Source organism: Dendroctonus ponderosae, unplaced genomic scaffold (genome assembly GCF_020466585.1).
Source record: "Dendroctonus ponderosae isolate FM_Combo_2020 unplaced genomic scaffold, Dpon_F_20191213v2 Dpon_F_20191213_6, whole genome shotgun sequence".
Lineage (NCBI taxonomy): Eukaryota > Metazoa > Arthropoda > Insecta > Coleoptera > Curculionidae > Dendroctonus > Dendroctonus ponderosae.
This window is the reverse complement of record NW_026018814.1, coordinates 2,734,825-2,757,985: the sequence shown is the minus strand read 5'-3', so window position 1 is coordinate 2,757,985 and position 23,161 is coordinate 2,734,825. Positions and strand designations below refer to the sequence as shown.

The 23,161-nt window shown below is 42.6% G+C and overlaps 6 protein-coding genes across 9 annotated transcripts in view; 3 read left to right on the top strand and 3 right to left on the bottom strand.

Annotated features, from left to right (window-relative positions):
* The window catches only part of LOC109536246 (BTB/POZ domain-containing protein KCTD3), a 4,905-nt gene extending 2,270 nt beyond the window's left edge, over positions 1–2,635 (bottom strand). The window contains exons 1-8 of one of the 2 annotated variants that reach the window (XM_048667349.1): positions 2,472–2,635; positions 2,102–2,415; positions 1,889–2,050; positions 1,632–1,835; positions 1,483–1,576; positions 1,246–1,427; positions 969–1,172; positions 797–913 (exon numbers count right to left, since the gene is read on the bottom strand). In XM_048667349.1, coding sequence (XP_048523306.1) covers positions 797–913; positions 969–1,172; positions 1,246–1,427; positions 1,483–1,576; positions 1,632–1,835; positions 1,889–2,050; positions 2,102–2,415; positions 2,472–2,545 — 1,351 coding nt within the window. In that variant the 5' untranslated portion in view covers positions 2,546–2,635. The remainder of the gene's footprint in view (positions 1–796; positions 914–968; positions 1,173–1,245; positions 1,428–1,482; positions 1,577–1,631; positions 1,836–1,888; positions 2,051–2,101; positions 2,416–2,471) is intronic. The other variant, XM_019902366.2, reaches the window with a different exon arrangement.
* Positions 2,636–2,663: 28 nt separating this feature from the next.
* On the top strand, positions 2,664–5,485 carry LOC109536248 (protein arginine N-methyltransferase 1-B). Its single transcript, XM_019902368.2, has 6 exons — positions 2,664–2,808; positions 3,795–4,028; positions 4,086–4,229; positions 4,287–4,404; positions 4,462–4,606; positions 4,663–5,485. Exons 1-6 carry the CDS (start codon positions 2,679–2,681, stop codon positions 5,089–5,091), a joined length of 1,200 nt encoding a protein of 399 aa, XP_019757927.1. The 5' UTR covers positions 2,664–2,678; the 3' UTR covers positions 5,092–5,485.
* A 469-nt stretch (positions 5,486–5,954) lies between these two features.
* Positions 5,955–11,735, bottom strand: LOC109536249 (protein phosphatase 1A). 3 transcript variants are annotated; one of them, XM_019902371.2, is made up of 9 exons: positions 11,567–11,735; positions 11,280–11,425; positions 10,460–10,695; positions 10,094–10,339; positions 9,769–10,037; positions 9,593–9,710; positions 7,921–8,023; positions 6,944–6,998; positions 5,955–6,746 (listed from the first exon to the last, which is right to left on the bottom strand). In XM_019902371.2, the coding sequence occupies exons 2-9, from the start codon at positions 11,345–11,347 to the stop codon at positions 6,726–6,728; spliced, it is 1,116 nt and encodes a 371-aa protein (XP_019757930.1). In that variant the 5' UTR covers positions 11,348–11,425; positions 11,567–11,735; the 3' UTR covers positions 5,955–6,725. The 3 variants fall into 3 exon arrangements, with proteins under 3 accessions (XP_019757930.1, XP_019757928.1, XP_019757929.1); XM_019902369.2 differs by lacking the exon at positions 5,955–6,746 and having other exon boundaries at positions 6,806–6,998; XM_019902370.2 differs by lacking the exon at positions 5,955–6,746 and having other exon boundaries at positions 6,806–6,998; positions 11,542–11,717.
* On the top strand, positions 11,734–13,224 carry LOC109536251 (protein SEC13 homolog). The gene is made up of 3 exons (XM_019902373.2): positions 11,734–12,413; positions 12,470–12,723; positions 12,787–13,224. Exons 1-3 carry the CDS (start codon positions 12,047–12,049, stop codon positions 13,090–13,092), a joined length of 927 nt encoding a protein of 308 aa, XP_019757932.2. The 5' UTR covers positions 11,734–12,046; the 3' UTR covers positions 13,093–13,224.
* Positions 13,225–13,282: 58 nt separating this feature from the next.
* On the top strand, positions 13,283–14,078 carry LOC109536253 (ATP synthase-coupling factor 6, mitochondrial). Its single transcript, XM_019902376.2, has 3 exons — positions 13,283–13,379; positions 13,531–13,691; positions 13,814–14,078. Exons 2-3 carry the CDS (start codon positions 13,531–13,533, stop codon positions 13,983–13,985), a joined length of 333 nt encoding a protein of 110 aa, XP_019757935.1. The 5' UTR covers positions 13,283–13,379; the 3' UTR covers positions 13,986–14,078.
* On the bottom strand, positions 14,003–23,161 carry LOC109536243 (DNA polymerase epsilon catalytic subunit 1). Its single transcript, XM_019902359.2, has 35 exons — positions 22,805–23,161; positions 22,625–22,748; positions 22,355–22,573; positions 22,069–22,301; positions 21,772–22,013; positions 21,487–21,720; positions 21,171–21,324; positions 20,922–21,115; positions 20,677–20,866; positions 20,470–20,620; positions 20,226–20,418; positions 20,025–20,170; positions 19,847–19,968; positions 19,529–19,790; positions 19,334–19,477; positions 19,077–19,285; positions 18,914–19,028; positions 18,613–18,863; positions 18,376–18,559; positions 17,962–18,324; positions 17,787–17,905; positions 17,612–17,738; positions 17,366–17,553; positions 17,086–17,313; positions 16,886–17,023; positions 16,603–16,834; positions 16,279–16,547; positions 15,886–16,230; positions 15,575–15,829; positions 15,371–15,515; positions 15,067–15,308; positions 14,901–15,015; positions 14,706–14,847; positions 14,497–14,657; positions 14,003–14,354 (listed from the first exon to the last, which is right to left on the bottom strand). Exons 1-35 carry the CDS (start codon positions 22,891–22,893, stop codon positions 14,187–14,189), a joined length of 6,693 nt encoding a protein of 2,230 aa, XP_019757918.2. The 5' UTR covers positions 22,894–23,161; the 3' UTR covers positions 14,003–14,186.

The following is a 23,161-nucleotide window of genomic DNA, read 5'->3' as shown; positions in this document are numbered from 1 at the left end:
CAAATGTAAAACTTCTTGAATTCAAGCATTTTTTGAGAAAACTGCCAACATTTCCCTATCCGTGGTTCACTTTCTAAAAAGGCCATTTATTTCTGTCTAGAATGATGAACAAATGAGCGTTCTTGCTCATTTTTCCTCCGAGAAATGAGCAAAAATAGGACGGAAAACATGGAATGTTGGCATAATCTTGCACCTAAGTGTCTGATATTCAAATTTCGCATTCTGGGTCAAAACTACTCGAACTTCCTCACTCACGTTGTTACGACTGAATCGACTTTTCAATTCTCTATCGAACGATGCCAAAACGAATTCTGTGGCTCCAATGGTTCTTGAACTTCGAATAAATGCCATTTAGTTATCTCTGGAATGATGTATAAACGAGCGTTCTTGCTCATTTTGCTTCCGAGAAACATGCAAAACGGAACGGAAAATATGAAATTTTGCAATAATCTTGCGCCACCCTTGCACAAAACGACGATCATTTTTCTAATTTCATAGATAACAGAAGACTGTATGTTTCTACATAACCCCCCCTGACTTTAAAGCTGGATCCGCCCCTGATTCAACTCTTTTTCGTTTGGGAAACTGGGTGTAGACGTTGTTAAAGCTTGAAATAGGAGCATACCTTCGCGACCTCTCTCTGAAGCTGGCATGAAACACAAGGCCTAAGTTACTGAGCTTAAGTACCCACTAATGAGCTACATGTGATTGTTTTTAGCACCCAAGACAGAAAGGGATGGTTTGGTAAGGCTAGTGGATTCCACGGAGGCAAATGAGAGATTCTTGAACTACCTACTTGTTTTCGGTGTGAGGTAAACTGAAATTGCCGTCACAGTGTCGTTATTCGGGTCCTTGTACAGCTCAGTGACTAGCAAGTCGTTATCCTTCATCCGGAGCGGGAATTTTTGCATATCTACAAATAAGGGACGCACTAAAACCAACGCAACAAGTTTAGAGGATATTCTCACCGATGTAGTAGATGCAGCCGTTGTTGCAGCCCAGCAACAGAATGGATCCAGCAGTGTCGAAGGAAGCAATTGGCATCACGTCTTGAGTTTGCCAATGTTGGGTCATTGCATGCCATACGCCCAGCTTCCCAGACGGGGACAATGCTACCAGTTGGCTGCCGATAAAAAACAGATATTCCACCCGCACCATCAGATTAAATGTGCCTGAAACAACCAGTCTCGTTATGTTTTTCCTGCCTGCTCGCAAACGCCAGGGAAAAAAACCCTCTAAACCTACCAACATTTGTTCTTGTTCCGGCATCTGAGATGCCCCACAGCCTCACTTGGCTGCCATACGAAATCGCGACCATTTTCGATGTTTCCGTCGACCCCATTTTGGCATTGATCGCTATTCGTTCTATGCAGCTCTCAATGTGAGGACTCGTGAATACCTGCTGCCAACCGCTGGCGTCTTTTAGCCTAAAAATATCAGCAGACTTGGGAGCAGCTCGAAGGCCCACTGAAGTGAACTTGCCTGTAACAGACGACAAAATGCGCATAGGCCACCACAATCCAATTGTGATGGGCTTTGATGATCTGCACTCGCAAAGGGTCCGCCCAGCTGGAATCTAAAAGTGGAAAATAATATAGGGAGAGATTTAAATAACACTCTCTGCAACTTACTAGTTGTTCCAAAGACCAGGCCCAAATCATTCCTGACTAGTTTATTGAGATCGGCTGAGGAGGTTCGAGCATGTCGCAAGTCCAAAGAAGCAGTCCTAGAATGGACTCGATTAGCAACGCCCCTCAAGTCTTGAGAGCTGCGGCTGTAGCTGGCTTGGAGCCCTGCCTGAATTCTCAGCTCAAAGGAGGAGTTTCTGGAATGGCCTAAAAACACCCTCCAGTCAAAGACATTTTCTGTGAAGCTTCAGCCGATTTACCATGAGGCTTGCCATGCACAGCCTGATGGTGCTGCACACTTCCAGATCCAGCAGGATTCTCAGAATCTGGCTCTTGATCTCCGTCCCGTAACATGGGCCTGTGAACGCCTGCGGCTTCAACGGTCGGCGCCACGATGCCTGGAGGATCTTGAATGGGTACAGCTAAAAAACTGCTGTTCAGCCACCTCATTTGCTGTGTTTGCTGCTACTTGCCTGGTGGCGGTAAATAGCCATAAAACAGTACATCGCCACAAGTGGACTGCGTGAGTTCTTCACATAGCATCAAGCGTTGCACCAAAGGGGCAATATTGTAGTACTCAGCCTCGTGTCTCAACGTTCTCAAATCAATTGCCTTCAAGTCGATTTCCCTGGTTCTCAGATAGTTGAGCACCACTGCGAACACCTCCGGATCGCGATCAATGAAGATGCAGCCTTTTTCGTCTCGCAAGCTGGATATTTGCCCGTTGAGAAGAGCCGTGAAAAACGTATCGGGAATCAAAGTGAGAGTTTGCCTGGATGTGGAAAACCTGGAAAATCCTCCAGTGAAGCTGCGGGCTTTATAGGGGCTTTATAGGCTCCATACCTTTTCCCGCCGACATTCAGATGGAGAATGTCCCCAAAGTAGGCCTGGTGGAACATTTTCTCCGATTTATCCATTATGGGGCATTTCTGTTTTGTTGATTGACGTCTAATTTGTTTATTTGTACAGGTTATTTTGACGTAAACAATTTGGCTCAATGTTACCAATGTAGTGCGGTAGAAACGAAAAAATCCTAACGCACTGTCACGGATGTCAGCTCTCAAGGCATCTGGCATTTCTGGCAGTACGTCAATTTCTCCTTTAACGAAAAGTTTTGGTCATAGTGTGGATTTCGGCGGCAAGATTGAGAAAATTTGCGAAAGTTCACCTCCAAAAATTGGTAAGTATTATTATAATCGCTTACCAATTCCCCTAGCCAACATCAGCAGGACTTCCATTGGCGCCCTGCTCGGATTTATTGCAATAGAACACGTGTTTTTAATAGTATTTCTATGGTGTCATTAACCGGCATTATGCTTATGGTGGTTTTGGCTTTGTGCGTTTTTTTGCGTCTCCATCTGCCGCATTCATTCCGGCAGGTTTTTTGGTTTAAATCGTGATGGCGCCCGCCGGTTTGAGCCCACCAGCAAATCAACACTCATTGGCATAGCAAACCGACAAAAATGCCTCCAGGATTAACGGCCATGGAACAAGCGTCTTTTGGAATATCACAAAAAGATTTTTAGATGAGCAGCTGCAGGTTCTTCTTCGGTTCTATCGGCTCGCAAAGCCCTGCACGATGGTTTTTTCTAGGCGATTTTCATGCATTTGACCGAGTCGTGTACAGAAGTGAAGAACTGTATTTCGTCATCCAACTACTAATATCCTTGATTTGTTCGTATACTAGAAATGTGATTTAAAAGCAGTCAGTGGTGCACCAGTTTACTAGCACTCTGTATGGTCTGCTAAATGCTATCAGGAAATTCTTGATTTCCGGAAACTAACGTCTTTATCTAAATCGAGGTTTTTCGATTTATTTTTATAATCAATTAAAGCCCTGTTGTTGACCTGTGTTATTCTGGACGCTTGATTTGCGCGTAAGGTGAAACCTCTTTGATCCAGTATTCCTTGCATAACAGTTCCAGAAATGTCCAGTTCTTGTTTAAACCATTATTTTGTCTTTATGTAACATACGGGAACAGTTGATGGATTTAGAAGCACCGCAATTACTACTCGGCATAAATTTATCACACATTATTAGGCCGTGTGTGAAGGAGTTTGCGATTGGATCTAAAGATGGGCAACTAAATTGGAGTCTGGAGTTTTTCAATTTGGAATTTTTCGTAAAGCAAAGTCAAGTAACACGTATGTTCTTTTGATACACAGCAAAGATGGATAGTATGGAAATAACGCCAACTACCAACAACCACGTAGCGAAAATCGAGAAGATGGAGGATGTTCCTGCCGAAGAAATGACCTCTAGGGACTATTACTTTGACTCTTACGCCCATTTCGGCATCCACGAAGAAATGTTGAAAGACGAAATCCGAACTACCACGTACAAGAACTCTATGTACCATAACATGCATCTTTTCAATGGAAAAATTGTCTTGGATATAGGTGGGTGGTAGCAGGTCACAATAAATGACTTCCAGCTAAGCATGTTTGCAATTCCAGGCTGTGGAACCGGAATTCTTAGTATGTTTGCTGCAAACGCTGGAGCTAAGAAAGTCATAGCCGTAGAGTGCTCGAACATTGTAGAATATGCGAAATTGATCGTTGAAACTAACAAACTGGACCATATTATCACCGTTGTTAAAGGTAGCCTGCCATTGAGGATTTGCTGTGATCGTTTTTTTATTGCCGTTAATCTTCTAGGTAAAGTAGAAGAAATCACACTTCCCGATGGCATCGAAAAAGTCGACATTATCATATCGGAATGGATGGGCTATTGCCTGTTCTACGAAAGCATGCTGGACACCGTACTTTTCGCAAGGTTCGAGCTCCATCATTAATGGTATTCGTGGATTTCACGGTTTTATTATTCCTTCAGAGACAAGTGGCTCAAGCCCGATGGCCTGCTCTTCCCTGACCGCTGCTCTTTGTTCATCACAGCCATCGAGGATCGTCAGTACAAAGACGAGAAAATTAATTGGTGGGACAATGTTTATGGCTTCAACATGAGTTCAATTAGAAAGGTGGGCGTTGGAATTTGGAAATTGATTCCATTGAGGTGCAAATGTATTGTTTTCAGGTAGCAATAAGTGAACCATTAGTTGACGTTGTGGACCCCAAACAGATTGTTTCGAATCCGGCGCTGGTGAAGGAAGTGGATCTCTACACGGTGAAGAAGGAAGATTTGGCATTCTCGTCAAACTTTAACTTGTTGGTGAGAAGAAACGACTATGTCCAAGCGCTAGTTACCTATTTCACTGTGGAGTTCACCAAATGCCATAAACGAATCGGGTTTACCACTGCTCCAGACGCCCCATACACTCACTGGAAGCAAACGGTATTCTACTTCGAGGATTACATGACTGTGCAAAAGGGCGAGGAAATCCACGGTACTTTCACTATGAAGCCGAACACCCGGAATAACCGCGATCTGGACTTTGTGATTAAGTTGGATTTCAAAGGGGAACTTTGTGAGGTGTTTGAAGAGAATCGGTACCGAATGCGTTAGACCATGGTTGTTCCTAACTGGACGCAGCCGTAAGCTTATCTTATACCCTCTACCCGATTTGCCTAGATTTCAGACATCAAGATTCTACATAACTGGTTCTACGCAGGCATATTGTTTTTGTACTAGTTATGTAGAATAAAACAGTGCTACTTTATCAACAGTTCCAAAATTTTCAATTCGTTTTAGCCGTTGTGATTTTAGGGGCAAGATTTATTTTATTAATTAGCATTTAAGTAACCCTCTTTTGTAATTAAGATAGGTACTACTTATTTATGTGTATTAATGAGTGAGTATTCAGTAAACTTTTTAAAATCATCCATGGTATTTAACATTGTGCAAAGTTTCATTAGAATCAAACGACAACTTTATTCAAATAAATTTACTTACTGGCTAAGTTCCATCTTATATTATACAGCACACACATTCTGAGTTTTTACATTGTGATATACGTAAACGTATAGGTTTTAGGGCGCAGTACCCAAAAAAGTGATGATGTCTCATAGGCTTGAAGGAGCCCATTACGAGATTTCACAACGGTTGGACCAATCTCTGTGTAAAACCGGTCGAAATGCTTGTCGGTAACCACCAGAAATAGAATAGTGCTTACTTATTATTCACTCGTGCTTATATTTCTGTACAATGCGCCATTTTGCGGAAAAAAGCATCTTGTACCGAGTGAACTCTCTATATTTAACATCAATCTACAAGGTGATATATTTGAATTGAACACCCTGCGAAAATCTATTGAAGACTATCTAGAATTTTCGACTTATTTTGGTTGGCTACGGATATACTAATCTATACCATCATTCCTATCACAACGAATTTGAAATAATTTGGAACATTACACAAAGAGTCAATTATTCAAATTTTAGTAAATATATTTTCTGTACACAGGACAAAATCGTATAAGAAAATAGGGAGGTATGTATAAATTCTGGTTAATGAAGCTAAAAATCGCCTAAGTTAAAGATAGTGGATAATGCCGGTTACTGATGCCAGTCTATCCAAAGCTATTAAATTGTTTTTGAATATTCAAATCAATTATTATTGTCACACATTGACTTGATTGGAAACAAACCCGTCGCAAACGCAATACTAAAGGCGCGTGACTTAGTGGAGCAGATTCCCCCCATTAATCAAAATCCAAGAACATCAACTTAACATTAGTGTAGCAGCTAGGCCTTGTCGCTAAACGAGGAAAAAACGCTTAAGTAACAACATTCATCGGTAAAACATTATTTTTCGCTATGAGGGCCGTATTTAAATGGGTTACAATAATTTGTCACGAATCCTATTGTACATCCTTATTAATGCTACTGAAATCCTAAAAACCCGCAACTATCTGTAGAATTTACATAATGTGCAGTGAAGACGATAATTTCAGTTTAATGAAACTTGGTTGCTCTAAACTTTCAAGCCCATGAAGGCAAGATTCTTTATGCGTAATGCAAATAATGGCTTAAGTAAAGGGCGCAAAACTGCAGCTTTCCTAACTGATATGAGATGAGTCTAAATGTTTTACATAGAAAGTTACATGATCTTTCCATTTAACTTTAAAATCGTTTGAGCCGTTCGATTGGCGACCTACAAAACATGCTTTATTACAAAAATAGTGGCCATTCTTCTTACGCTTAGTTGTACGAGTCCAAGTCCTAGAAATTATAAAACTTATTGATTTACTATCAGACTACATGCATTTGCAACTACACACCCCAGATTAAGCTTTATTTTGTCCCAACCACAACTCAAAACTAATCCCCAAAGTCTATTTAAACGAGTGTATTATACATTATTTATATTAATATAATTATTGATTAGTAAAACCGTCAAAATCGAAATGCAGACTTACTGTGTCGTCTCGATCGGGTAACAGTTGTTTGTACATTTGTTCAATCAGTGCTCGCCTGCAATATAAAAAATATAAATAAACCGGGTCTTTTGAGGCCGGCGTGGAAAAAATTGGCTTGTGAAAAGGCCGAAGAGCTCGAAAAACTCTTTTTAGTCAGTTTTTTCGAGTATTGAGTTGGACCAAAAGAGTCCAAGTAGTCTTGTGTTTAATTGCCGTCGGTGTCGGTTGTGCACGATTCACTCCCGATAAAATTTTCTGAAAATCAATGTTTTTCTGCACATTTTTAACAATTTTCCCTACAAATAGAGCGATTTTAACAGCGAAAACGCGATTTTCCGAACCGATCTGACGTTTGCTGTCAAGCGGAGCAACAACCTTATCTTGCTTTCTTGATATTAGAATTTAAAAAAAATACATTAAAATTTTGCAAGCGCTGAAGGTTTAAAGAAATTTTCATTTTTCTGTGGAAAATTTCGCATTTTTCACACTCAATTTTCCCGATCGGAAGTGCGGGTTTAACAAAAATAACCTAAAGTTTTCGACTTGTTTCCACGTCTACTGACAGTAAACAGAAGACAGAAACACATTTCTGTCAAATAGGGCTCCTTTAACTTCAAAGTGAGCATTTGAAGTTTTTTGTTAAGAGATTCTGCACTAAGAATTAAATGGATACGGAAATGGTCACTCACTGGTAAGTTTCAAAAAATTATCTTCTCTTAATGGCTTGCAATTGGCGCATTTTGCCCCGCGCCTCTCAATTGCGTGCAAAAATTGCCGCCACACATTTACGCTTTTCAGCTTTTTCAACTGCTTTTTGTTTGGACCAAAAATTGTACTAATGTTTATCAAAGTTTGTGAAGGGGGGCATTTTGCGCGCACTCAGAACGAAAAGCCCATACCTTAAAATGCTTCAAAGCTTCAAAAAGAATCAAAAAAACTCCACGACTTAATTAAAAAGAAAATAAATAAAAACTTACTTAGAAGATAATCCGCCTCCCGGTGGAAGGCCCTCAATCTCCATCGAATCAAGTTTCGAAACTAATTCTACAAACTCGATCTGTTTCTGATCCCGAATGATTTCTGGAAAAAGAAAAAAAATGGTATCAATAAAACGCCAATACTCTCCGGTTGAATCGTTTATTCAGTAAGTGGTCATTTGTTAAACGAAACATTTAACGCGAGATTAAATACAGAATGCGGGACCAACGATATATTTTTAGCGACCCTCAAAAATAGTGCATTAGATCGGTGATTGTAAAGTGCATATTTGAGGTAACTGGACTGTTCAATATATCGTCGATAACAATATCTAGTGATTGTAAACAGGGGGAAATTCATGTTAAATATTCAAACCTGCAGCCGAAGTTTTAAAGAATCAATCGATGTACTCGGTTTGCATATCAAACACAAATCAGGTGCTTGCTAGCTACAAAACGCGTTCAAATACAAGTTTCCAAAGCTGGCAAGTACCGTGTAAAAGTCAAGGATGGGGGCACTTTGGTGATTTAAAAATCAACTGACTGTATCTAAGTACATCAGTAATCACGTGGGTACAGGGACTAAGGCACAATTGAACATTCTAATTATTACATGCCAATTCAACATATTACTATTAATCGGTTTTCGCCTCTACGTATACTTGAAAATACTGAAAAGTTTCTAAATTATCAATTAGTTTACGGGAAGACTAAACGTATATTGCTTTGGTTTCAGCTTTGCGTAGGGAAATCTCATTCTATGTCATATCAAAGAGTGATTACTAACTCACCGGAATGATTGGGGATTTTCCTAAAATAATCTAACTGTTTTACAATTACCTAACAACGAGATGGCTTGGACCACATCAGAACATCTAACCTACTGAAAATATTGTTTACAGGAATACCTAACTGTAATATTGCAGAATTGCTAATCTAAATCACAAGGTCATCACCAATAAAACATTCCCTCATTGCACAAGCAAAAATAATACTGACTTTCAACCCTTTCAACTAGCTGGTTCGAAGAACCGATGGACAAACGTGTTTCTACTCAACATTATGCGATTTTCATGCACAAATTCCCTCCTTAGTACTTTATCAGTGCATTGCAAGTTTTGCCTTGAAGAAAATCGATAAAACTGGCTATTTCTTCCCAGAACTAAGTTTTATGGTCGAATTTACCTATCTACAACTAACCAAAAATTTGAACTAAATACAACTGAACACAGTTACCGAGGAACTACGATTAAACTCTTCAAATGGCACACAACAAAGGAAAATTGACTAGAATATTTGACTAGATTGTGATGTTTGGTTAATCTAATGTTAAAGAGTGTTGAGATTTGGAATTTTACCGCAAAATCCAGCGTGAACTGGCTCACGCACAAGCAAAACGCCTTTATTCTCGTTGCGAAAGAAATGCGCCTCTAGTTATTTGTCACCCTGTATATGGGAACTCAAATTAGTTTTTGACATTTTTAAAACAGTTATTTCACATGCAGCGTTTTGCATTGTTTTCGTTTAGATGGGCTTTTTGCGGATGCAATTCATTCACACTCGAACAGCTCTCCAACGAACTCTGACTGAACCAAACATCACTGACGAGGTTTAAAAACGACGGCTAATCCTCAAAATAGATACTCTTGGCAAGTAACATAATTTAGACAACCTTTAATGTGGCTTTCCAGAGTGGCGTCCAGGTCCCGTTCCGCCTGGATAGCTTCAGGATAGGGCCTTGGGGCGCCTGGAAACACGACCAGCACGATGGACATATTGTCGCGACTGCCCTGCAATAAAACCCCGTTTAGGTAGACCGTTCTTTGGCAATAAACACTGGTAAAATACCTTGTACAAACAGGTATCAATAACTTGTCCGGCCACTTCTCTGAGGTCTTCGGTGACCTGGAGGCGGCTGCGAATGTACGCGCAAAGGTCCTCGTTGCTCATAACGTCCCAGACGCCATCGCAGGCCAAAACCAGAAATTCGTCAAGACGATGATCGCGATCCTGCACAAAAATTTCCGGCTCCGGAGACACCAGCTGCTCGCAGGGTCCGCGCCCTTTCACGTTCTTATATTCAAAGTCCCCCAAAGCGCGGCTCACTGCCAAGCTGCCTGTAAATCATCGGGTTCAATTAAAGGAATTGTAAAAGGAGGATGGCATTAAATACCGTTAACTCTGTGGATCATGACGCTGCCGCCTGCTCTGACTATGCGAGCCATTTCAGAGGGCAGGCCAGGTTTGTGATCCTGTGTACTGAAGGCAGGGCTGCCGTTCCTACAGAGCACTGCTCTGGAATCGCCGCAATTTGCTATGAACAGGCCTTTTGGCGAGATGAAGGCGCACACGGCCGTTGTTCCTGATTTGTCCTCGCCCGAAGACATTTCAGGCAGGTTGCGCATTTTGTCATCCAGCTCTGCAAAGGCAACAGTAACATTTGAACCTTGTTCTCTGGTCTCTGGTGAAAATGTTTTGCAGCTCTCAAATGCACCTATTTTATCTGCTATTATAGATGCTGAACTATGATAGTCCTTACCCAGAAATCCTTGTCTGATTCCTTTGATAACGTCTTCGCTGAATTCCTCTTGAGCCACTATGGCGTCGAGGAGATGGTCGGCGCAATGGGCCGAGACCCGAGCCCCCGCATGCCCATCAAACACAGCAAAATACGACCAATCTCGTAGACGCTCGTCGTCACAAAGTCCTGCACATTTGGCGCTATGTGCGTCTTCCATTTCCACGCGCCATCCCTGCATACTGGCCACTGCATATCTAGAACAAAAATAAATTGCTCTATATATATCATTTGAACCCACTGCATAAAAAAGTTAAAAAGTTAAATAAGCGGATTGAGTCAACCTGTTTATTGGGTGCAGAAAGACAATTATTGCAATGACTAATTTGGGAATCACTATAGGGACTCGTGAATAATGACTCAACTTTAGCACTTGCATGCAATTAAGTGATACTTTCATTGTTTGCTCTCAAATCAATATTTACCAGAAACGAAATTCATGTGACTTAAATAAATTAGAAAAACAAATAAGCGTTGATTTTTGAATGCGTTTGTTGCGAATGTACAATGATGTAGTTGGAAAACTACCTATCTTGCGCTAGATGACTGCTCTGTAAATAATCAAAAGAAACGAAACACTTTTGGGTTGAAACAATACCCACTGAAGATCCCACTGTTCGTTTAATGCCATCAAATAATCAGGCCTATTTTTTATGCATGAAGAAGCAATTTTCCTTTATGCATAGTCGGTCATTGATTGCCAATTTTTCCATCAGTTCCCGCCAAGATTCAAACGAAAACCCCCTTGATTATGTAATTGGCTTTCCAAAGAGCAATTTACCTGAGTCCATTTCCTTCTCCAACCTCCTGGAACTTATCAGTATTGGGTTTCTCAAGGAAAGCCCCCATGTCTTCGTCTACGGGTTAAATAATGGTCGTTCGTTTTTCCCTTAGCGTAGTTTCATGTTTTCGACAAAAACCGCGAGTCTGCAACAGAAATTTATCGAATCAGAAACGCTGGCGTAACATATTCGTGCTTCCTGACGTGGGGCGAACGTAAACATTTGCAATGGCCCCAAAATCACTGGGGCTTCGCTCCTTACTTGCCAATTTGCAGGTTAGGATTACCTCAAAAGCCTTTTCGTCGTTCCGCTGTTTCGCGCTGAATCCTGTGGCGAAACCGATTGGAAAATTTAATTTAATAAACAATCAACAACAAATAAATTAGAGAAATGGTGGAAATAAAACCCGGAGACGCGTGCGCTTCCCTAAAAATAGATTTTTGACAGTGACGTAACCGGGAACCAATCAGCTTGCAGCTGAGATCATCGGAGGAATCGATTAGTGTTTAAATATTAACGTTGTAAATGACTAATTGCCTAGTGTCGTCTCAAATCAGGCTTGCATGTGCTAGAACGAGACAGCCGCAAGAGAGCAAGTAGGATAGGCGTATTTCCATTTATAAATAAAGCTGCACAATCAATCGATGTAAAAACAGAAGATGAAATAAGCGGCATGTCAAATTCTACACGTCACCATCACCAGTTCTAACCCAACTTTTCTTGGTAGTTTGTTTGTGGAGTCTTTGGGCCCCAAAAAGCTTGCAAAATGGTGTCTATAATCAACTCAGTGGACACGGGCCACGAAGACATGATCCACGACGCCGAAGTGGATTACTACGGCCTCCGATTGGCGACATGTTCATCGGATAATAGCGTTAAAGTTTACAACATACGGAACGGGGCTTCGGCCTTGTTAGACGACTTAAAGGGGCATTTCGGCCCCGTCTGGCAGATCGCCTGGAGCCACCCGAAGTTCGGCAACCTGCTGGCATCATGCTCCTACGACAGGAGGGTGATCATTTGGAAGGAGACAAATAGGAAATGGGCCAAGTACTACGAGTACACCAACCACGATTCCAGTGTTAACTCTGTACAGTTTGCCCCTGCTGAGTTTGGTCTAATCCTGGCTTGCGGTGAGAAAGCGGCTTGGCCCTTTGAACTAAACATTTGAACCTGCGCCTTTTTGCAGGCAGTAGTGATGGCTCAATTTCAGTCCTGACTTTCACCCCCGAAACAAACAGTTGGGATGCCAAGAAGATTCAAAACGCCCATGCCATTGGGTGTAATTCTGTCAGTTGGGCCCCAGCCACCACGCCTCTGTTCAATGGAAATGAAAATGAACAACAACCGTTGGTTAAACGGCTGGTTTCTGGTGGATGTGACAACTTGGTTAAGATTTGGAAAGAGGCTGGTGATCAGTGGGTGGAGGAGAGTAAACTGGAGGTAACTGATCCACTCATAAGGAGCAAGTTGTTGCATAGTTACAATGCGAAATGTTTTTTCTAGGTCCATTCTGATTGGGTTAGAGATGTGGCCTGGGCCCCATCTGTAGGTATACACAGACATACTATAGCTTCGTGCTCCCAAGATAGGCGAGTGGTCATTTGGACGTCTAATGACTGTGTAACTTGGAACTCAACCATTCTGCATTTATTCGATGATGTCGTTTGGAACGTTAGCTGGTCTCTAAACGGAAATATCCTCGCCGTGTCTGGAGGAGACAATCGAATATCGCTTTGGTCGCAAAATGCCGAAGGCACCTGGCAATGTATCAGCGATGTGGCCAAAGGACAAGGTCATATAAATAACTAAATTTTATTATTGTGTTCTAATTTTTTAAACTTTAGTTCTATGTAAACGCGCTAGCTATAACATTCGGGTTAATTGCTTGAAATAGTTGAAGAATGTGTGCGTTGTATTTGAAATAAATTCCAATGATATTTACTGGCGCCTAGTGCAGTGTTGCCAGTTTTAGCCGAAAGTAGCTTCGAATCCAAGACGTCACTTCCACATCTGTCAGAGTTTAATCATTATTTCACAGTCGGGCTTTTTTTAGATCTAAAGGTTCTTTTCCCTTTATTGCAAACTCTCCAACCAAGGTAGGTAATGGATAAAAATGTCCCTCATAGTATCTGCCTTAATCCCGGCACACCTGCAGGTGTAATTATGTGGCTTAATTGCAGTTGCTTCGAAAAATACACGGTTACATAATTTCAGCCCGTTGAGTTCAAAAGGTTTTTCTGCTATTAGATGCTGTCCTACCAGATATTGAGTAACGTGAAGACCTCAGTGAGGAGTGCCATTCACAGCCGCAACATCGGGATTTTGGCTCCATGCCTGCAAAAAGCTACCGATCCGATTCAGCAGCTATTTGTGGACAAAATCAGAGAATACAAACAGAAAAGCAATAGGTACGAAGTCCTTGTTAGTGGAATATGTGGAATTTATAAGGCTTGAAGATGATAAGGCCATAAACTAGAAACTATTAGGCCCAAGTGCCAATTTTACTAAATTTGAATTGTCCTCTTTCCAGTGGAAAATCCTTGGTAGAACCTACCCCAGAATTGGAAAGGGAGCTGAAGCAGGAACTGGAAAAAGTCGCCAAGCAATTCGGCGGCGACTCCGGCGTCGACATGACCAAATTTCCAGAGTTGAAATTCCAGGACCCAGTTATCGACCCCATCAACTTGGAACCTAGCAAGTAAACTGCAACATTTTGTACATTTCCCTGTCTCTTAGGTCTTAGCTGTTATTAAACACCTTTGGAAAACTTCCCGATTAAATCGAATCCACTATAAGGTGTATCTTTTTGAGGATTTGCGAATAAATCCCCAATGGCAGTAAAAAAATATTATTGAACATAACTTAAGTTTAAAAACAAACATAATATCCAGCTTAGTAACCACCTAAGCCAGCGCTAAAATCTGTCTAACAGTTTCCGCTAGGGCGGGCATGGCAAACCTTTCCCCCAATTCCAAAAACGTCTCCAGCAGTTTAATCAAGTCTTTCCTCGAAACCAGGCACCGAAAATTGGAAGCGCACTGGCAATGTTTTATTAGATTTTCCATTTTAATCTGCAAAATATCTTGGTTGAGTCAAATGAACGCAATGGTTGATAGGAATTTGGTTCTGTTTCGCTAGCCGGAAGTTGTGTTCGCTCCCGAACAGAACCAAATTCCCATCAAGGCTCAAAGTGCATTCATTTTCAGCTCTTACCTGATTACATTTTTCGCACTGTAAGTCTTGCAGGTTGTAAGCCAGGAACTTCCGAGAAATCGTTTCAAGCAGAAAACTTTCAATTTCCGCACTGTTGTATGAAGCTTCGCAGTTCGGGCAGTTCCAAGAGTGGTCGGTCCTATACGGATCTCTGCCCAAATCTGAAAAATGCGTTAGAGCATTCCTAAACTCCGGTCAATTTGACTCACCAATGTCCCTGCAATGATTGCACTTTCTGCAAATAATTTGCGGAACAATGTAAGAAATGGTGGTGTCTGCCCAAGTGGCTTTTGCTGAAAATTCCCCAATTCCCACCAGCCTCAGCAAATTGCTCTTTAAGTGATCTACAACCTGAATAGAAGAGCCTGGATTAATAACGTGAAACATTGCTTGATTAATTTAACCTCTTCCACAGCAGGATCCAGTCCCAAAATATGGCAAACAGAGTTCACAAAGCCCAGAGCAGCACTTGTTCCATCAGCTGCACGCTTAAGGACGCGGTTGACTGTTTCAGTTATTCTAAAAATTGTTGCTGTCCACAAAACCATCGCCACTCTACTGCCTACTTACTTGAACAAATTCTGGCTGATTTCGCCAGAGAGCAGTTCTTTGGCATAGTCCACCACATCCTCATGATTGGCCAGACCAAATGAGGGCTGGCTCAGGATCACGGGCATTGTCACCGTTGTCCGCTGCTTCAGTTTCCTGTAAATCGCGTTAATGTAGCCGGCAATAACAGCTTCGAAGCTGCGCCTGCAATCGGCCCCTTCTGGCAGCTGCTCGGCTATGTTCCAATGGCAGTTTACCACTGGCTGAAAATGAACATTCGGATTTATGCATGACCGTAGGGGTTTTACTGGCAAGTGCCACATACTTCTGAGTCGTCGTCATTATCGTCGCTTTCCTCATTATCCGCTTCGTCGCTGTGATTTGGGATTTCCTCCAAGTTCTGAGGGGCTTTGCCCAGAACGCCTGCATAGTTTGCTGAATCCAGCCAAACCAAATACTCCCAACAGCGCCTGCAACGCAAAACTACATTGCAACAGTCGCTCATTAAGCACGGCGCACAGAAACTCACTTGTAGCTGATTTCAATCGAGTGAAACAGCTCCCTGTTTCTAATGGAATTGACCACAAACTCCACATTGGCCAGCCCATCTTGCACGTTACTCTTCTTAGTGCAAACCACTATCTTGTTAAAGTTGGCGTAAACAATAATGCAACCCAGTCGCTTGAATTCGGCGACCAGCTGCAAGAACAGCTTCTTCATTAGCGTCTGCAGCGTTTTGAGCAACGCTGGTTCGTATAGCAGAGCCTTCGACGATCTCAACCATCTAGTGGAAACACAGGATTAATGCCGCTTTGAATGATTGATTTGAACTGGGTGTACCTATAAAAGTGTACAACTTGGAAGTCTGCATACACATTGTCATGTTGAGAAATGTCCCTCATCCAAGTGCTAGCCATCGTCCGGAGGACCTTAAAAGCCTCGGCGCATCGGTTGGATTCACTATAGACAATCGGGGCGTTGCCCGAGAGCATATTGTCTATAGAGGTGCCTTGATTAGAGCCGAAACTCGTGGCGTTACTCATTCCTTCTATGTCAGTTACATGGTGGGACTGAAGAAGGGTATTTATGGCCAAACTGTCTATATCCAGCTCGACGCAAACCGACGAGTACCAGCCTGGCATGTTGCATACTTCGCTTGAGCCCTCTTGGTCATCGGCCAATAATCTAAAAAGGTTCTTTTAATGGTTAAACATTTCTGTGCGCTGCACTAACCTGGTGTCAGTTTCTTCACACCCTCCTAAATCCGGCTTATCAAAGGGCGAACACCAAAGCACGTGATTGGCTTTGGTAAGATGCCGGGCGTAAAAAAGATCTGCCCCGAACAGGGCAGCATCTTCCGGTAAATTGCCCACTGGAATATGGAAATAGCGACTCTGTTCTACCATTATATCCAATGCGGATTCGCTGTTCAAATAATGCCGCACAAGAGCTTTAGCCCCCAGTTTTTGCCAGTCCAGGACATTGTAGAGTTCATCTTCATCCTGGTTGAAAATTATCAGTTTTAACACTAAAACCCCCGATAATCCAGCGTCTTACTCTGACGAAAATTTGAGTTTGCGGAAAGTCGCCCAACGATCCAATGCTGCTTTGCAGCACCTGAATATCCATGGTGCTTTGAATGGCCAAAAGCGTGGGACCTTTCCGCTCTTCTTTGTAGCCCTGTAGGGCCTTACTCAGTATTTTGAAGACTTGACTCAAGGCAGTTTCCACTCTGACCTCAAACTGCACTCCTTCGGGCGGCAGTAGTTCTTCCGAAATTTTCTCCTTTCTATCAAAGGATGTTGCAAACGTAAAAGCATTTTTCACAAAACTTACTCACTTAGCAGAACGTTCCGATGAGTACAAATTGCTCATGTTGGGCATCAAGTTGGTCCTCACAGTATCAACCACTATAACCAGGCATTTCTGCAAGGGCGTTAGAAATAGGGCAAACATATGCTGCGGTTTGGAAGCATGCCTGAAAGAACCAAGCTATGTATGTAAAAAGCTTTAGATAATTCAGTGAAACACCCTGTGTACCTGTGATGGTACAAATACAGATGCTTAATGGCATCTTTGGCCAAATATGCCTGCTTGTGCAAAGAGACGCTGTCCAGCTCCTCCAGAGTGAATGTATCAAGACTAGTCACGCCTCTAGACACTTTGACTACGCAACTGGTGGACAAAAGAGCTCTAAAAAGCAGCGTCATTTTTGTTTCATAAATGCCTTCAATGGTCGGATCAGTCAGAGCAGACTCGAGCACTTCTCTGGAAAACATCAGCGATAACCCTCCATAAAACTCCAGTGTCTCTAACATACTGTCTGTTGTCCAAGAACATTTTCTCGGGAATCGAGTATCGGTACAAATGAAAAACGTGCCTCGATCTAGGCAAGGTGCGGTTGCATTTCTTGAACAAGTTGCACTCGTCAGCAGCTTTAGGCGTCTTCAAATTGGCGTAATAAATCCGGGGAACGTGGAGTTTGACTGAGTATAGCTCAGTGTCGACCTACAAAAAATTGTTTTTGTTATGAGCACGGGATAGTCGAGTAATTTAGATTTGTTACCAGCGCCCATAACTTGAAAACTCCCGCAGTACCTGTGGCTTGAATTTGCAAAACTTGCCAGGGAGTGGTTAGGAGAGTTCTCTGAGTTTTCTGGAGGAAAGTGCCCAAAGTTCCAGGCGCTGAAGACCTAAAATCAAAAGTTTTTGCCAGTTTCGATGCACTTTGAGGCGTTTACCTTAAAACGGCTAAACTGCCTTTGGTTTTCCTCCTTTTGTTTTTGCTGCCCATGTTCTTTTGAAGCGACTGGAACAGCCACTTTCGCTTCTGGAAGCGTATCCAAGTTTCGTGGCTTTCCTGAAAGAATGGTGATTTATTCTATGCGCAACACGTTGGAATGCGGGATGCAGTACTTTTGTGCTGCCCCATGCTGGGGGATTTCCCAGCACTTCCCTCCAGGTGTTGTCCAGTTCGGCTTCACTGAATGCATTTTCGGTATCCACAGTCCGTTTTCTCTTAGTCACGTTGACTACTGGTCTTTTGAACGTGGGCGATGTTTCCCTTCCCCCGACATCCTCTATATCACCTACTAATACAGAGCCAGTTTGCTCTTTAGGGGCGTCTTCATTTCTGCTGGACGACGGCTCATCATTGGCCGGCTTAGCACATCGGGAAAAAATGTCCGTTATTCTCCTCTGTTTGTATGTGTCGTTCTTCTCCAAGATCTTCTTGTGCAGCCAATCAGGATGTCTAACCCGCGGTACTGGATTTGGTACCTTTCAAGCCACATTTTTTATTACAAGCTTCAAAGTTTGAAAATTTCTCACCCCTTGCATGGCCGCCGGAATGGTAATGATCTTTTGGATGGCGCCGCCCAGCCGCTCGATATAGTAGCTCCAATCCAAAATCTCCCTAATGTCCAAGTCGTTGATGGACGAGTCTTTGAGCCACTTTCTCAAGTAGTGCTTCTGAATGGCTTCTTCTGCTTGAAAGATCGCCAATGGAATGGCCCTAGAACACAACATTTTACTTGAAATCCCCTTAGACCCGAAAGAAATCAGTACCTTTCGGTTACAGGCGCTCCCATAGGTTTCTTGGATATAACATATCGGCATGCGAGTCCGGCGTCCTTGACCATCTGATCGCCTAAGAACTCAGCCAAACGACGCGCCGTACTAATAGAGGTGCTCTTCTGCTCGCCATACTCCTCTAATTTCTTGGACATTGATCTATTTTCCGAAATCAACTCAAACAACTCTGAGTCGGGGATGTTCTTCCCGTGGGAGAACAGAACATCCAGCCAATAATCGGCCACCTAAAAACACAGTCAGTCTTCGTTTAAGTGCGGCATTGGGCAAACAATACCTGAGCAACGGCTGCGTAACACGTTTCCAAGCTGTCGCCTTTCAGAAAGGCCTCAAAGACTGAAGATTGGAAATTTTTTATCAGCTGTAATTCTCCGCGGCGTTTTACCTCGAATCTGCAAAGAAACATGCAAAAAACTCGGAATGCTAGCAGAAAGCCGTACCCTTTGAGTTCAGCGAGCGAGCCATCGAAATTGAAAACAGCGTATCGTTTTTTCAGCTTCTTGCCCTCCTCTTTGCTGGCCGGTAGGACCATCGCTTTGTAAGGACCGTCGACTTCAAAGAAAATTGAATTTTCGCTCCTGATAGTGTATTCCAACGTCTCTCCATTCACTAGATCGTGGTATTGGTGGTTAGTGAAATGTTCTTTTACCTAAAAACAAGCATAAATCCTCTATTTAGCATCCTCTGGCCGACTAACCATCGCATTGAGAATAGTGTTCGGATAGGAAATGACGAACTTCTTCTTTTTCTCATGAGTGGTCAGAACGGTGAAATTTTCCGGAAACGAGGCTGGCAGAATGCACCAGATTCCATCAGTGTCTAATTCCAAAGGCCTGCCGATCTGGAATTTTAACCTTCCTGGAAACTCGGCAAAAACTATAAAGTTTGGTACCTGTTCAATAATCTCTCGGGCCTTCATTATAATATTGGCTCCGGTGAAGCAAACGATGCCAGCCATTTCCATGCTGTACCAGCGCGCTCCCTTACGCATCACATAGCCATAAAATGAGTTCAAAATGCACTTGTGCGCCAGCTGGAGCGAATCGTACAACACTTCTCGGTTTTTGGCCGATTTTATTTCCGAAGCGTCTCCCAGTTTCAAGGCATCTTGCACCGACTGCTTCGCTTTCTTCGAAAGCCCTTTATATTCATATCTGCGGCAAACGAATCAAGCTTCAGTCGACAAACCAAAACTCTTTTAGTCAATTACCTGCGATCTCTAAACGCCCTGACAGTATCCACGTAGAAGGAGTTCTCCCTTTGGCAAATTGTGGTGGTTTTTTCGCCGACTCTGGTTATTTTCAACTTTTTATAAACTCTTCTGCAGTAAACCTGGAAATCGACCGGTTTTTTAGCTTAACCAGCCAACAAATGGGTGTTATTATTACTTCCAACCGCTTTTTTTCCACATTGGCCTGATCCACTTTGGACAGTTGATGGAAAGCTCTCTGGGGCCCGCCCGGATACAGAGGCGGAAACTTCTCCATCTCCAGCTGTTGCTGGATGCGCTCATATTCGCCGCGCTTTGCCGGCACTGCAACAAATCAGAGGCTTAAAATCATCCTTATTCGTTCAAGCTTTATACGCACAGAACTCCTCCCTCATCATCCAAGCCATTTCCCTTTGGCAAAGCGCGCCAGGCCGGTTGTATTCACAGGCTGCGCAAATAGTCTCATCTACCATTGCACAGGGCTGCAGCCGATTTGTTAGGATTATGTTGGGGTACATCGCCCCCACATCCAAGTGGTAGATCAATGGGCGCTCCAACCGCATCGGTTGATCCTGAATTTCCACATTAAATCATTCAATCACATCAAATGCCTCACTCGCAACCTTTAGGCAAAGTAGTTTAGCTTTAACGTCGTCGATTAGCTCTTGTAAATTGGTAACAGCTTCCATCGGAACACCTTCCTCGATGACTATGGCGTGCTCCAACGTTTTTGGGATTTGCTCTATTAGCGCGTCCACTGCTTCAGGGGCAATTCTATGTAAAACTGTCATAGTAGCAGTTTTGGTTTAAGTTTAAGCGCAGGAACTCACCTAAACCTGCAGGGAATATCGGCTCGAAACACGCCGCTTTCCAATGCTTCAACGTGGCCGCCTACATAAGTTTCCTGGTGCAAAACGTGCCCATCCTGCGTCAGTTTATTCAGGACAGTCTCCTCCTTATTGGGGAAAATTATGTTTGCATGGAAAGCCTCCACCATGAGCAGGGCTTCACATAGAGTACCTGCAAGCTCACCAGTCCTCATTGAGCTGAATGAAACTGCATGATAAAAACTTACCGGATCCTTTCCTCAAAACCTCATCAGGCTCACAAGGTATAATAGTGCAGAGCGCGAAAATAAATGGGTGCACATACTGCATGTACAAATAATAAGTTGCAACTGCATCAGACACTGAATAGTTTGAGAGAACTTGCGGATTTGAGACTGCAAGGGGGCACATTTCCTCTGGATCCAATTCCACAGGGTCATATCTGGAAAATCAACTTTAAAAAACGCACTATTTGGGCAAAGCTTGAATTCATTCACCGAAGTTTCGCCTTGGCCACAGCCTTTAAGTTTTGCGAACCAACTGGCAAATAAGAGTCGCGCTTTACCCAGCACAAACAGTCCATGTGCATAGCGGGTCTGCTCCAAAAAATCCCTTCCCTGTTAGGCGCAAAACCTATTTCCTGCTTCATGTCTGGAATAATCGGAAAATATTAGTTAAGGTTTACAACAACTGTTGAGTTTTTGGTGATTTTAAGGCATAGCCACCACGTCTGAAGATGTGCAATTCCTAACCACGACCGCTTAAAATCACAAGAACACAACAGTTTTTAGGTGTTATGCGTTTGGATTGTACCTAAATCATACATCGCTGCTCTGGCTTGAATAAAGGGCCAATCGAAAAAGTCTCCGTTGTATGTGACGAAAATATGCGGCTTCACGTCCATTATGTGGTCGAAAAACTTCTGGAGCAGCCGCATTTCGTTCGGCTCATTGAAAATCGTAAATTTTCCCTCAAATTCTGGTTTGGGCGTGTACTCAAAGTCCTCTATATCGGCTGACAAAATCTCTCTATTGGTGATCAAATACCCTAGTTACAGAGTGATTCAGATTGCGCCTTCATAAGGTTTTAGTGTTCTACCTTGAGCGTCGATCATATAAGAAATCATCATAATCTGATCACTTGCAGCATCGGGAAACTTTAAGGGCAACTTGGTGGTTTCGATATCGAATGCCAAAACTATCGGCTCAGGACGTTCAATAATGTCGCTCCTGGGAACGATTGAGGGCGATGAGGCTCCTGCAGCATTTACTGTGTACCAGGACCCGCAGAATATTTTCAGGTCTATGGAAACTCTTACATGGTAGGGAACATCGTATTCTCTAAAGAAACAGTAGTGAGTTTTTTGAGGAAGACTCCCAGTGAATAAAAGGGCACCTGATATCTAAAATGTTCTCCATTTGGTTAGTTGAAACTTTGGCTGTTACGTTCTCAGTCATATTGTTGGTTAAATGAGTTGCGAGCATTTCAGTATAATAGGAATTCTCGTTCAGTCTAGCTTTGTTTTTCTTTGCCTCCCTTAGCAAGTCCTTCCTGACTTTTGTCAGGTCTGTTTGGTTGTAGAACGATAGTTTGATGTACTTCTGCTTCAACCCGATTAAGTGGTTGGGCTAAAATTGGGTAGTCTAGAACTGGTCAAGACGAGTAAGTTTGCCAACTCTACCAGATCCAAATCCTCCTTTGCAACGGTTTCAATTTTACCGAAAATCCCTGTATACTTCTTCGAAAGATGCTGGCTAACTTCCTCAATCAATTCGCGATTCGTTAGGACGTAGAAATAGGGCATGAACGGATAGGAAACTTTGAATCTAGTTCCGTCTTCCTCCATGAAGTAAAAGTCCACAGAAGCACACAGCCGTTTGTCCTCATCGAGGATTTCATTCTACAAAAACCTAGCTGAGTTTGGAAGCTTCTTTACTATCCAGCTACTTACTGAATGCATATTCAGCAGAAACCCAGTTCGCTGTGTATTATCCTCAATCTTTTTGAACCCATACTTCGCATCAATGACATCATTTTCCAGGACCAAGCGCATACGGAACTCTGAACTTTCCTCCCTAAAAAGAGGCACTCGGTTTGGGAGGGCCCCCTTTTTCAAACGACTTTTACATACCTGAAAACCGGACCAGCCTCGGAACCCTGAGGATGATCTGGCTTTTCTGGCCGCTCAGCCCTGTACTTGCCGGTATTTTGGAGCATCATTTTCAGACTTTTCACTTGATTAGGGACCAAGTTTGAGAAAAATACTTTTGTTTTTGGGGTTAGATGGGACCGGTTTCGCGCTCATTCTTGGAGCGGCCTCTATTTTAGTTTGAGAGGAATTTTAATTATAGATGAAGACAAGTAGATTTTATCACGTATTCAATTCCATAGATGAAGACAACTATTGTATTGTATATGTTCAATTCACTGATTATTTACAATATTTTAAAATTTATGAGTGCTTTAAATCCTCCTCTACTACCATCAG